The 14,254-nt window shown below is 40.4% G+C and overlaps 1 protein-coding gene across 1 annotated transcript in view; it reads right to left on the bottom strand.

Annotated features, from left to right (window-relative positions):
• Window positions 1–4,076: 4,076 nt before the first annotated feature.
• Window positions 4,077–14,254, bottom strand: part of KL (klotho) — a 36,067-nt gene continuing 25,889 nt past the window's right edge. Inside the window, 4 exon segments of the mRNA NM_001191195.1 lie at window positions 4,077–4,414; window positions 4,951–6,052; window positions 11,401–11,669; window positions 12,669–13,179. Coding sequence (NP_001178124.1) covers window positions 4,077–4,414; window positions 4,951–6,052; window positions 11,401–11,669; window positions 12,669–13,179 — 2,220 coding nt within the window.

A 14,254-nucleotide genomic window follows, 5' to 3' on the forward strand; every position in this document is an offset into this window, starting at 1 on the left:
TGACTGCAATAGGCCCTGGTTTTATGTTACTGAGCTCTAAAAATCTGATTAACGAGAAGGAAACCACACTCACATTAAGTGAAATTAGTCTAGGAAAAAATACTTCTAGGGTAGGTGCTTTATTTACTGAATATTTACTATGTTCACCACTGTGCTGCAGCAGGTTATTCCCATTTTACATATGAGGAAACTGAGGCTCAGTGAATTTTGAACATGGGTCTTGCTGACTCTTTCCCCTATACTTTTCTGACTCCATTAATATGTAGGTTGAAGTGTTTTTTCTTCTCTAATCTATTGGATCAAAAAAGGAGCTGAATATCAATCACCATGTCACAGTCATGTCGTGAAACGGGATTTCACCATGTTTTAGGTGTCTTGTCACAGTTGTTACTGGCATTTCCACTCTTTATTCAAGGTTCCTTGTGGTTTTTCTTGACTTCTACTTGATATCAAAGGGTATTTACCACAAATGTATGAAACAAAAATGGTTTAGGAATTGCACTATAACAAATAAAACTCCAACAATATTTAATGGTTATAAAAACTGATAAAGGTAATGGGTCTGAGCAAAAAGCTACATGTTCTAGGAGATTACAAGTATCCACAGACGACGTAAAGAGATTCCTTCCAAATGAGCTCCCTATTTTTATTTACAGATAAGGGAATTTAACCTGATAACAAGTCTTACAAACAAAAAAGGTTACTGACTAGTTGAGAGACAGTGTGAATGATGAAGAGCTATAATCCTCTCATCTAGTTATTAGTCTAGAAGTGATGATAGGATAGCTATTTACTGCCTTGCCACCTAGAAAGACAGGTTATCAAAGGTTATTACAAGTAAGTCATCATTCGCTCCTCTGAATACAAAGAACCGAGCTGTGTGTCACCTAATACACAGCAGTTTCTCTTTCTTGACAGATGGTCCCTACTAAATCAGTCTCTGGACAAAGGTGGTATCAGCGAGCTGATTCTATTCATTCATTAACTCCATCATTCCTTCCCACATCTTTTGAACTAATAGTGTCTTTTTATATTTTAATGTGACTACTAGAAAATTTAAAATATGTGGCTTGTATTATATCTCTGTTGAAGGGCTCTATAAAATTTTTTTTTTTTAAGAAATGCTTCTGAGGCATTAGTAGATTCTAATTACTATCTGTGCAAGTCAAAAAATAAAATGAAAAATGACCTTAAATGAATCTGAAAGTCCATCCTTCCAAACTAAGGCAAAATGAACGGGGCATAAGTGCAGGGCCCCCCACCTCCATTTCCTCCCCACCCCACTGCCAGTTCAAAGGAAGAAACCAGGGGCAATATGGGGGAAAAGCAAATATAACAGAAATTAGCCCAGAGACCTTGGGAGCCACGCTTACCACTAATGCCCCTGCAGAGCTGACCCCAAAAAGTTCTAAGGGATGCAGAATGGTCTCTCTCTATATATATAGAGAGAGAGAATATAGAGAATGTCTATATATAGACAGTCTATATAGAATGTCTATATATATAGAATATAGAGAATGGTCTCTCTCTATACATATATAAAAAAAAATATATATATATATATATGTTTTAAAACACATGTAAAGTAGTGAAAAATCCAAAATTTATCAACATAAAGCATTAATGAAAAATGTAAGGCCCAGAGAAGCCGGTTAAGAAATGAGGATTCTTCACCCCATTGGACTAGAAAGGCTTTCTAGCCCCTCCCACTGCCACCCCCCCAACCCCACCCCCCCCAACCCCCCGCCGCCCCCGTTTCCAGCCTCATCTGGGAGGTGCCCTCTCTTCTTTGCTGCCCATGGGGAACCACCAATCTCCCACTGAGGACCAAAGGGTCTCAAAGCTAGCCTGATGCTCACCTGATAACTTTGTTGAGCAGTGCTGAGGTATCATTTCCCTTTGGTTCTTTGGTCTCTCTTTCACTGTCTGAAATTCCCTCTCAGATCAACCATAGGGACTAGCCTGGGGCACCCTCTCCACCCTTACCTTATTCCAACCTCGAAGTTCACTCCTCCTGTTTTCAGATCCCTTTCTTCACCACTCAGATCATATTCTATGTGGTTTAAGTAACTCAAAAGAAAAACCCTTAAGAAATTTATCTAGTCATTTGATCATGTAAGAAGACAAAGTTGCAAGTAGATTTATTACAAGACTTTATCAAGGGACAAGATTACTTCTCTCTACACTGAAGGAAATTAAATACTGTAGCGGGAAAATTATTTTTAAACAACATCCATTATTTCACAGTAATTAACAATAAGAAACTGGTCTAACAAATAGGAATGATTAAATAAATTGTGATAAATTCACATAGTGGAGTTACTCCACAACTATTAAAAATCACGCTTTTGAAGACTAATGACAAAGGAAATGTACACAATGAAAATTAATAAACACGTAACTATTTACAATAAGATCTGACTATACAAAATATCATACATACACCATGTTAATAGTGACTACCTCAAGGTGGTGAAATTACACGTAATATTTTTTCTGTACATATAGTTTCTGTGATTTTAAATTTTTTACAATGAGCATATATTACTATTATAATCAGAAAAATATACACATAAAATAAACTATTATTCCCTAGTTTGTGATTTTTATGGTAAGCCCGATTTTTAAAAGAGTACCACCAAAAAGCTTATCTTTCATGGAAAAAAGTCATACCACCTCTAAAGATGATATATAATACAGTACAGTTTTTTTAAATTCACTAGAACCCTGTGTCAGCAAGATTAGTTATACCAGATATGATATTGGTTTATCTTGCTTGATATCATTTTGGCTTATCTATAAAATCATCCTCAACTCCAGTGTAATAGACTTCCCTGTTTGAAAATCAGCAAGATTTATTTAAGGGGCATTAAAGGATAAGACCCGATTAGCCCTTCCTAAAAAATCAGTAGCCCGTTGCAGTATAAAAGTTCAAAGCAAAACTCATGTAAAGCTAGCTCCACAGAAGTAGCAGCAAAAAATGTAAAATGGACCTCAGCAATTACAGAAACAAACCTTCCAGGGTTATTAGACCAAAGGCTTTGGAACCTATTAAGAATTTCAAAACTCAATTCAAAGAAATTATGGCACATTCTAAAGAAGAGAAAGTGGAGTCACTCCTCATAAAATGAGTTATTGTTTCATTCTTATTCTTTCAGAAAAGGTCACCTCATTCATTCCAAGGTCTTCTCTAAATAAAAGAGTTTATAATCAAATTAATTGCAGTGTTGCTCATAACAAGGACTTTTTCCTCCTTTCTGTCCCCTCCAGCCACTGCGCTATAATGCATTTCACAGTCGGTTTATGCTTTCTTAAGGGCCCAATATTGCATAATTCATGCTTATTTTTCTGCATACATTTAGTAAAAGTCCCCTATGTGCAGGCCCTCGATAGTGACACAAATCCCTCAAGAACTTGGGGCTTAGAGAGTGTCTCAAAATACAAAGAAATATATTTTATACTTACATAAGATACAGAATTCTGTAATTTGCTCTGCTAAGCACATCATTAAAAAGATATATAAATTAATACTAACAGTATTTGATAGAAACCTTGCTTTTAAAAGGAACGTTCTAACCTAGGGCCCTTTGTCATCTGTTATATATTCTGCCATCTTCTTTTTCAAGGGAAACTTGGATCCACAGAGACCATTAGGCATATCATGGCAGTTCAGAATGGTTATTCAGGACTAAACATTTGATTCCAATACTTGCAATTATGATTTCAAGGCAAACATTACACACTGGAATGGGCACAGATAAAAATATTCTTCATCTTAGTTTATATAGAAATATTACAAGATGGTCTCCATTCTTCATGCTTTGTTATAGAATGTGTACAGAAATGATGGCCCTTATCAATCTTTTTTAACATACCTCCCCTGGAAATAGAACAAATTCAGGCACTATTCACATTATTCAATATTCTACAATCACGCTCATTTCAAAACCTAGCACATGTCATGAAAAGGTTTTCTAGAAGTCAGATATATAAAATCTACCTCACAACACTGAGAAGTGCAAATGTTAACAGCTGATGTGTGTGTATAATTATTTCAAATAAGAAAAATATCAAGACTATTTGTAACCTCTTCTGCCTTTCTTAGAGTAGTAAAAAATCAGAGAAAGAGAAATAACAAAGGCAAAAAGTAGAAAAGCTATGAAAGCCAGTAAAGACTTTCGGGTATGAAAAAAGCTGCACTCTGTACACAGGGTGAATTCTTCTGGACAAAATCTTCCCAGAGTTTCAGGACCTGGAAAGCCATTGTTGTCTATAATTTTCCTGTAATGTTTCATTGATGGTTTGGGCTCAAACTGATTTGCCGCATAACGATAGAGGCCAAACTTCGGAGCTGTGCGGTCGTTAAATGAATAAGCAAAGTATCCACAAAGATTGATACCATCCAATATATAGGCTAGAAAAACAAAAGGACAGGAGAAAAGTTATTAAAATATTTTGCCCACAACATTTTGCCTTTACCAAGCCCTGGTGCATCAGAGAAACTGTCAATACCATTTCAAACTACTTCCGATAAAATTAGATTTCATCAGTAAAGCTCCTTTTATCCGAAGACAAAGTGGCAACCATCAAGACAAATACTTAGGTACATTTAACATAGTAGGTTTTACATACTTTAATGATGTACTTGGGTTCAATCTTTAAGTACGTCAAGTAGGCAAGACTGCTATGAAGCCATCTAATATGGAGAAGAGATGGTCAGGGATCTGAGCAGCCTAGAATAGTTCCGAGTTATTTTTTCATCTTCCACTTTTAGTCAAACTCCTCTTTCCTTGGGGAAACTAGCTAACACTTGGACTGTTTCAGTGTTGTCAAGGAATGGATAGCACCTGCTCTGTGGGTGACGGTCTGTTTATATGTTTGAGAGTTTCTATGTATCAGGTTCTCAGTTGGCATAACCCCCAAGAGACCTCTGTACTGAGTGCTCCTTACCTTTCAGAGCTTCGTTCACGTAAGTCTGCATGTAATACACCCTCAGATTGTCCTGGGCTGCGTGCGGATCATCATCGATGCCGTTGGATATGATATACATGGGGAGGTCTCCGTACTTGGCCTTCAGCCAGTTCAGTACCTTGCGTAACCCCCAGGGCACCACGGCCACCTGACTGGGGGAGTTGAGCCAGGTGATGTCGGTCATTTCTTGCACGGCCAGGTAATCGTTGTATTTTATGGGATCTTCTTTCTCCCAGTCTACAAGGATGGTAGTGTAATGGCTCAACGCCAAAAAGTCAAAGGAACCCCGGATTAGCTTTTTTTCCTCGTCAGTGAAATAAGGGAGCAGGAAATTGTTTCTCTGGTTCAGCCAGTCTCTCATCACGCGTGGATAATCCCCGGAGCCGAAAATGGGCTCGGCCAGCCAACCGATGTCAAATTCCAGAACTCGCTCAGCCACCTCGCGGTCCTCCGGGGAGAAAGGGCAGGCGGGTTCTATCCAGTCCGCCTGCAGGGCGATGGATATTTTTCCTTTCTGCGAGCGCCTGAACCTCTCATCATACGTGCGCCAGGCCAGCGCGTGCGCCTTCAGGAGGTTGTGCCCCGCGCTGTAGGTCATGTTCCGCGTGGACGGCTCGTGCATCGTGATCCAGAACTTGACGTGGCGGCCGAGGTCTTGAAAGCACAGGCTGGCATACTCGGCAAAGGCCAGGGCGGTGTGGGGGTTCTCCCAGGCGCCGTGCCGGGCCAGGGGGGCCGGCAGTCCCTGGTGCGGGGCGGCCGGGCGCCACAGCGCCACCACCGGGGTGATGTTGGCGCGCACCAGCTCGCTGGCCACACAGCGGTAGAACCCCAGGACCGTGCGATTGACCTGGGACCGGTTCCCCAGCGGCAGAATCAGCGCCCAGTCCAGCGAGAAGTGGAAATGAGTCACGTGCATTTCCTGGAGTAAGGCGATCTGGGGTCGGATGGCGGCGAAATCCACGCAGTAGGATTTCCTCGTCTTGGTCAGAACCCCATCCACCTTGATGAGCCTCTTACTGCGGTGGACATCCCACAGGTAGACGTTGGGGTCAATGAACTGAGACAGGGTGGTGTCCACCTGGCGGGAGGAGAGGAACCGTTAGCCTCGCTTGGACAGTCCTGAAAAGTCGTTCGGTGCGGCTCTGGTTCTGTCAACAAACCAGCCAGCACGGTGGGCAAAAATACTGTAGAAACCTTCCTAGCTGAATTTTTAAACTGTTTTTCATAAATAGTTAAGTTCCTGGGGAAGAAAATATTCCACTTTGTTCGGTGCACATTGGTTTCACCCACAGTTCTCTGTAAGTCTGGAACTGTTACTTTAAGAAATCTGAATTTTTGGAGGTCACTTCAGATGACAAACACTAATAATCCTCACACATCTCTGGTCTGTGTTAAGCAAGCAGAGTATTTTGGACATTTTTCTTTTAGAATAAAAAATCACCAATGAAATGAGACTTTCAAATAAAAAAAACAGACAAAAAATGATAAAGCTTAAAACCTGAGTGAGAGTCAGAAAATGAAATGATACTTAAAATTAAATTGTGTTTCTTAAAATCACATTCTAAATGGAGGTTTGCTAAAGGTCAAGGACATGGGAAGTATGCAAAACTACTGCCTTTATTGGCATTAGTGTCTATAATACAACTTAGCAAATTCACTCTGACTGATGGTAGAAAAAGACAGAGAATGTGGAAATCATCCACGTATAATGGGATATTTTAAAATAGCTTTTAAAAATTTCTAAATTCTTTTTCTGTGATGATCATGAGAACAATGGTTCTCAGTCTCTGATCTGTAAGACTACAAAATGAAAATAAGTATTTAGGAAACCTGGACAAACTACAAAGTCAAAATCACAAAATCCTCCCTCCACTTGCAAACAAAAATTTAAGTTTATTCCAAGGTGTGTGTGTATGTGAAAGTCGCTCAGTCGTGTCTGACTCTTTGTGAGCCCATGGACTATATAGTCCATGGAATTCTCCAGGCCAGAATACTGGAATGGGTAGCCTTTCCCTTCTCCAGGGGATCTTCCCAATCCAGGGATCGAACCCAGGTCTATTGCATTGAAGGTGGATTCTTTACCAGCTGAGCCACAAGGGAAGCCCAAGAATACTGGAGTAGGTAGCCTACTCCTTCTCCAGGGGATCTTCCCAACCCAGGAATTGAACCAGGGTCTCCTGCATTGCAGGTGGACTCTTTACCAACTGAGCTATCAGGGAAGCTCTTATTCCCAAGGACCCACCACCTAAGCCAGTTTTCTCCTCAGAAATAAGCCTGTCAGAGTTGGTTCCTGAGTTTGACCCTCTATATAAAAGCAAAGGTCAAACTTTGGTTTTGAATCTCTAGCAGAGGTTTCCTTGCACTTTTCAGGCCCGTTGGAAATAAGCTTCTGTTTCTCTAGAGGGGTCAGTGCTGTGTTTATAAAGGAAAGTAATAAAATACAGCGTGTCAGAGGGAAATTGCTTTTTCTGGAGAATTGTCCTGTGTAGATCACCCCCGCATACATTTCCTCTAATTTGTGGGAATGCTGTCAGAAGTATTTTTCCACTGTGATGCACCCACAAATCATGTTTCCTCAACTTCGCAAGAAAAATATTTGCATGCTCTTTGGAAGTGAAACTGTTCATAGCTTGAAGGAATTCTTTGGATTATTTTTATAGAGCTCTGAGTTGACAAAATTCGTAACTTTTCTACCATAACTGTTCCAAAACAACAGCTCTTATTCAGTCCATCCGAAAACAAACATGAGATACAAAGGTGTCATTTCTGAGCAAAAAGTCTGTTTCTTTAAAATACAGGTCATTTATAAATGTGTATTTAGGCAATAGAATCTCCATTAATTTGTTTGACTTATTTATTAATAAAAAAATAATTAAGTCGAACCTTTCAGAAGGGTATGATGTTATGTGTTTAGTATATTATGGAAGAAATGTCTCCCTAATAGTAGCCAATGTTAAAAAAAGCTCTCCGTCCCCAGTACATAGCAGATTCTGTATTTACTATGAACATTAGTGGTTATGGAAAAACAAACCTCTTTGCTGGGGAATTAGGTCCAAGGACAATGACAATCCATGTGAATAAGCCTAAGATCAGACTTCAGACAGGTGTGTCATCTCAGACAGGTGAGATATAATTTAAAATTTTTTTCAGGTGAAATGCATGCATCATTCATACTGGGAATTTTTGAAATACTAGCCAGAAGTGAAAAGATAAATTTCAGTGGTTTAAAATTCAATTTTCACGACTCTAATATAATGCATTAAAAATATAGAGATCCGCTTGTAAATTAAAACATACCCATATACTTATCAGAACTTCCCTAACAAAAAACTCATTTTTGTTCTGTCAGTTAGGAAGTTAGCTTAGAAAGCACACTGCCAAAACAGTACAAAGCTCAAGGTGAAAAGCAGAAAGAATAAAATAGCAACTGCAGCCTTTTTCCACTAGAGAGCTTCTGGAGGAGTTCATGGTCATGGTGGTTTGTGTCTGGCTGGGTCAGCAAAGGAGACGACTGTGCGGCTCTGCAAGGTAGAGGTAGCCATGACCCTGAGCGGTGCAACCCGAGAGCAAAGCCCCAGGGCTGATGAGTGGCTGGCACTGGATCAAAGTCTAAACAACTGCTTCTAGGAAGCAGAAAAAGGAATTCTCTCCCCATCTCCCTTCCTCTTTGCTGCCATACTTGTTGCTTCTGATCAGTTTTCTTCTCTCTGGAGGAAACAGGATATATTCTTAAAATGTTCTCACCACTGACCAGTTCCCAAGACAAACACAATCCCTGGATGGGGAACAGAGCAGAAGTAAAAGAGACCTCCCCACATCATCCCCACTGCTCCCTGAGTTCACACCATCTGCACAGAAACACTGGCAGAGCCTTCTCTTCCTTCACAAAGGATGAAGCTGGGAATTACAGCCCTGGCTGGGCTGCTGTTGGAAATGGGACAGAGCACAAGTCCTCAGTGACTATGGTGGCCCAGGACCCAGCAGGAAGCAGGGCTCAGCAGAAGGTCGAGAGGCAGAACAGGGTTCAGGGACCAACCAGGATGGACTGCGGGATCACCTTCCTCCTCTCTCCTCCACCACTAGCACCTCTTCTGTCCCTTCAGATCCTACTTGAACCTCACCATGGATCCCACTTGCAGGAGAGAAGTTAGAATGGGGAGTTTCTAAATAGCAGTGGGTTGAGGGAGACGGAGCAGACAGAGGAAAACCCCAAAGGAGCCAGGTAGAGCTCAGAGGACAAGCTACTGGGCTCAGATATTCTTGAGAACATAGCGTTCTTGGTTGCCTTTGAAATATAAGGAAGGGGGACTTCCCTGGCCATCCAGTGGTTAAGACTTTGCCTTCCAGTGCGAGGGGTGGGGCTCGATATCTGGTCAGGGAGTTAAGATACCACATGTCTCATGGCCAAAAAAGCCAAAACATAAAACAGAAGCAATACTGTAACAAATTCAATGAAGACTTTTAAAATGCTTCATATTTTTTAAAATCTTTAAAAAATCTTAAGGAAGGGATTACTATGGTTGGATGGCACCATCAACTCAAAGGAAATGAGTTTGAGAAAACTCTGAGAGATAGTGAAGGACAGGGAAGCTTGGCATGCTGCAATCCATGGGGTCACAGAGTCGGACATGATTGAGCTACTGAACAACAACAAAGGAAGGGATTAAAGTCGAGACTGTCCTTAAAACTAACTGGAGGTCTGAATAAGATGTAAGCATAATATGACTCAGCGGGAAAAAAAAGTATTAAGGATCGTGTTGATTTATTTCCTAATGAATCAAAGATTTCAACTAGATATTTACCAGGAAACAGCAACTCGTTTCAACTAGAAGGCCTTTTCCCAGATCCAAGCACTCTCTTCAAATATCTCTTCTGAACCAAAAGGTAACAGAATATGATGCCCCAAAATACGACTGTAGAAGTCAAGGCACACCACCCCTAAAATGCCCCTTCAGGATATTATTTTGAGCTTCAGGCACTTGAAAAAATAGCAAATGCAAGCGAAGGGCTTTCTTTGAATTTCCCTTATCTGCTAGAGATGAATCCTCCAAAAGAAACTCAAAAGGATTGTCATAAATCTCCTTGTGGGAGTTTTGCCAATGAGGGAAGCCTGACTGTTATCACAGAAGAGGGCATCCGAAGTCAACATCACATTCAGGCAAAGTTTGTCACAAGCTATCAGAGCTCCCATCTCTTCTTTTAAGGGCCTATTCATCTTTCCTAAATATCACTTACTTCTCCCCTTTTCCTATTAAGATGATATTTAAGCCTGAAATTTTAAGCCAGCTCGGCGAGTTACTCATTCTTCTCAGGGTATCTCCCATACATAAATGAGGTATACATACTAATAAACTTCTGTTTGTTTTTCTCATGTGAATCTATCTCTTACTACAGGGGTCTCAGTTAAACACTCAGAAGGGTACAGGGGAAGTTATTTTTCCTCCCCTGCAGAACCAACAAAATGGCTAGAAGCACCCAACGTGCTATAAACGCTCTGTTCGTCTGTGGACACCAAACTTTGTTTCTATCTTGGTCTCTGTTTTCACACACAGACTCTGTTCAGCAACACCTCCATCCCCTACCACCCTGCTCACTTGCCACCACGCTCTGTTCACACTCATACTATTTGTGACCCATCATTTCCCCTCAATAGACTCCTCTGAAAGCAGGAATCATATCTTCCTCATCTCACTGTGTACTCCCCTTAACTGAGCCCTCTTCCCTCCCACAATTAACAAGATACACACGAAGCTTCCAAAAAGTGCTCACTAAAGTATTTAATCAAACCCTAGAAAACAGATTCCTTTGAAGCTGAAAAAATGAAGAATGATACTGAGGGCTAACTGCATAGAGGATGCTCAATAAATACTTGGTTGACCATTTTGAAGAACTTCCTTACCATTTCAATTTGAAAACTGCTGTTAGAAATGGCATTCCGATCAGTGCATCACTGAGCAAGGGCTCTCATTCGGGGGTATTTCCACAATCTTGGGGGTTCCACAGGTATGCCTCAGGAGGGCTCTGCCTAATGTCCCTGCCTCCTTCTCAGCAGCTCCAGCGAGATCTCAGATAGTGTGGAGTTCTGTATTACATCTTGTTTATGGAAGAACTCAACAACTACTTTAAAAGGGATTGAAAACCACGGTATTAAAGAGAGTATTTTATCTTTTACTATCTTATCAGATCTTAAAGATGGATGTATTTTAAATCTGTTCCCTTTCGAAGCTGATTTAAAGTGCAAGATGAAGCCAAGAACATTTTTGGAGAGAAGTGTGCAGCATTCCAAATGATGCCTTTTGTGCACTCACTAAGGAACCATTTTGGCCTGAGGAATGGACCACGTGCCATGACAACCTAATAAGGAAGCACTACTTACTAGAGATAGGGCTTGGTGAGACTGCGGATTGGTTTTGTCAGCTGACTTACTTGAATGCAGTTGTCAACAACTCCCCAAGCAAAGTCACAGGGAAATGTCCCTTCTAGGGGTTGGTTTTCAGGTAAAGGAGGGAAGCCATTGTTCTCTATCAGCTTTTGGTAGAACAAGGCTGAAGACTTCGGCAACAGCTTCTTGTCCTGGCTTAGAAAGTCAACGTAGAAGAGTCCACGTCTGATGCTGTAGCCCCGGTGCCACTCGAAGCCATCCATGAGTGACCAGGCCGTGTACCCAATGACATCCACCCCGTCCAACCTGATGGCTGCAAAGGAAAGAGGACAAGAGCATCGTGACCCTGTGATGGGCACTTGCCACATGATTCAAGAGCATTTGGGGATTTTACTATTTCAGGAAATAAATTAAGTATAATGTTTAATGTTTAGTAAACTGATGACCTTTCTCACTGATGAAGGGCTCTGATAGAACCTAGTTCACGCATGCTCACTCATGTTCAACTCTTTGCAACCCACATGGACTGTAGTCCGCCAGGCTCCTCTGTCCATGGGATTTCCCAGGCAAGAATACTAGCATGGGTTGCTATTTCCTACTCCAGGTGATCTTCCCAACCCAGGGATCAAACACATGTCTCCTGCGTTGGAAGACAGATTCTTTACCACTGTGCCACCTGGGAAGCTAGTAGAACCTAGAGAACTCTGCAAATAAATGTCCTCACAAATAAGCTTATCTTCAAAAATTTTTTATTTGGATTTCCCTTATTTCTAATGGGTGCTCTTTGGGCCAAGGTGTCTCGTTCTACTTTTCTATCCTAAGTACCTACCTCTGTGCTTGATGGTGTAAATGAATTAAGTCTTTAAAGATACGGACTACTTACTCTTTGCCAGAAAATATTGATATCCCTTTTTAAAAAAAAAAAACAAATACGAAGTGTTTTATTCAGTACAAGCAATCTAAGCTGGAAAAATGTATACAAGGATCTAAATATCTTGGGATTTACTTAATCTTTAATATAATGTAAAAATCTGGAGTAGTAACTCTGAAAGTCAAGTAATTTTAAACATTATAACCTTTATAATTACATAAACATTATAACATTTCTCATTTATGAAACACACTTAAAAAATTAAGTTCCTCAAGCCCCCAGATGAGAAAGGTGCTATATAAATGCATTCCTACTGTTGCCAAAATGAATTTCTACATTCTGATTAAAAACTATAAATTCACACAGTTTATTAAGATCATCTTAAGGATTGTTTTCCCAGTGGATTTTGACAGGAAATTAGGATTTCGTCTTCAACCCTACCTTTTAAGGTCTCCATTATGAATTTTTTGAGGTAATACATGTATTTGGCATCATCTCTCTTGGTGGTCCCGGAAACAAACCAGCCATTCTCCACAATAAAGATTTGAGGGTGGTTATACTCAAGGTCAATCCAGGAAAGGAGTTGCCTCAGGCTGGGAGATTCCAGTTGGCGGAATTTCATCTGAGGGTCCAACAGTTGAAAACTCAAGGTCGGGCCAAAGGAAAGAGCAAAAAAGTCGGCTGTTCCCTTGATGAACTTCTTCTCAGATTCAGTAAAATCAGGCAGAAGAGATGAAAGGTTATTCTTCATGCTCTCAGGATAGTCTCCATCAATAAATATGGGTTTGGCAAACCAGCCCAGGACAAAGTCAAGAGATTTTTGACATTCTTGGATGCTGTGTTCAGTCATTCTTCGAGGACTGATCCAGTGGGAGCTTAGGGCAATGGACACCTGGCCTCCCTGAGTGGGGCGGAAGGAAGTATCGTAGAGATGCCAGATTTTGGCATGAGCCTATAAAGAGAAAAACCATGGTGAATTTATCTCTGATTGTGAGCAGAAAAACAACACATATTTGAAATTCCAGTTCTAGTTTCTCATCAAGTCTAACTAATGACTAATCCCTCAATGTAAAAGTCACCTGAAACCAATAAATAATTCCAGAGGTAAGTCAGGTCACAGTGAGCTGCTACCATAACTGGAATCATTGTCATTGTTTTTTAGCAGCCCATGGAAAAATATGAATTTCTAGTGTTGAACGTATTATTATTATTCATACTTTGAAAAGTTAATGGAATAAGAACTTGTAATATCTTACTACTTAACTGACTTTGGATTATGTACTTTTTTAATTAATAGGTTTCATGAAAAGAACCAATTCCACATGTGTGATTACACCAGGAATTTCTAAATAGGATTATATTTTCTTTTATCCTAAGAGACAGGGAGTTTTCAAGTTGACACAAGTTGTTGGAGTCAATTTAATATTTTGTATTTATCTCTCATAACAAAATTCTAACACGTGTTCTCACAATCTTTGTTCTTCTCTTTAAGAAGAATCAGTGCACTAAATTAAAGAACCAACTCCAATATCTAACCTTGGCCCACTCTCCAGAACTCTGGGACACTGCTGACTTATTGCCAACCCTTGCAGAGTGCAAGACACAAGCCAAAAGCAAAAAACACTTAAATGCAGCTTCAAGGAAATCAGATGTCCACAGTCAGCACTCAGCTGGGAGTTTCCTATAGCAATGAAATGGGCTTGGCCTCCATAAGATCAGCTGTAGACTCCCATAAGACCTTGCTGACTTCTGATATCTTATTTTCATTTGTTTCCCTTATATTTACAAAGAATAGTGGTTTTTTTCTTCCTTAAGTTTCTCTTACTTTTGAATTCCTGATTTACTCCCCCTGTTTGTATCTAAATACAAGAGCTATTTATCAGCCTTTTGCTCTCCTAACATATTCTCTTAGGAAACTCCATCCTAATTCTGTTTGATTCATATTCTCCCAATGAACTTGCCAATTTTCATTCCACTCCCTGGTCCTGAAGAAGCTCTTGCACTCATATGCCAAATATCCTCTTCCT

The sequence above is a fragment of the Bos taurus genome, chromosome 12 (assembly GCF_002263795.3).
Source record: "Bos taurus isolate L1 Dominette 01449 registration number 42190680 breed Hereford chromosome 12, ARS-UCD2.0, whole genome shotgun sequence".
Lineage (NCBI taxonomy): Eukaryota > Metazoa > Chordata > Mammalia > Artiodactyla > Bovidae > Bos > Bos taurus.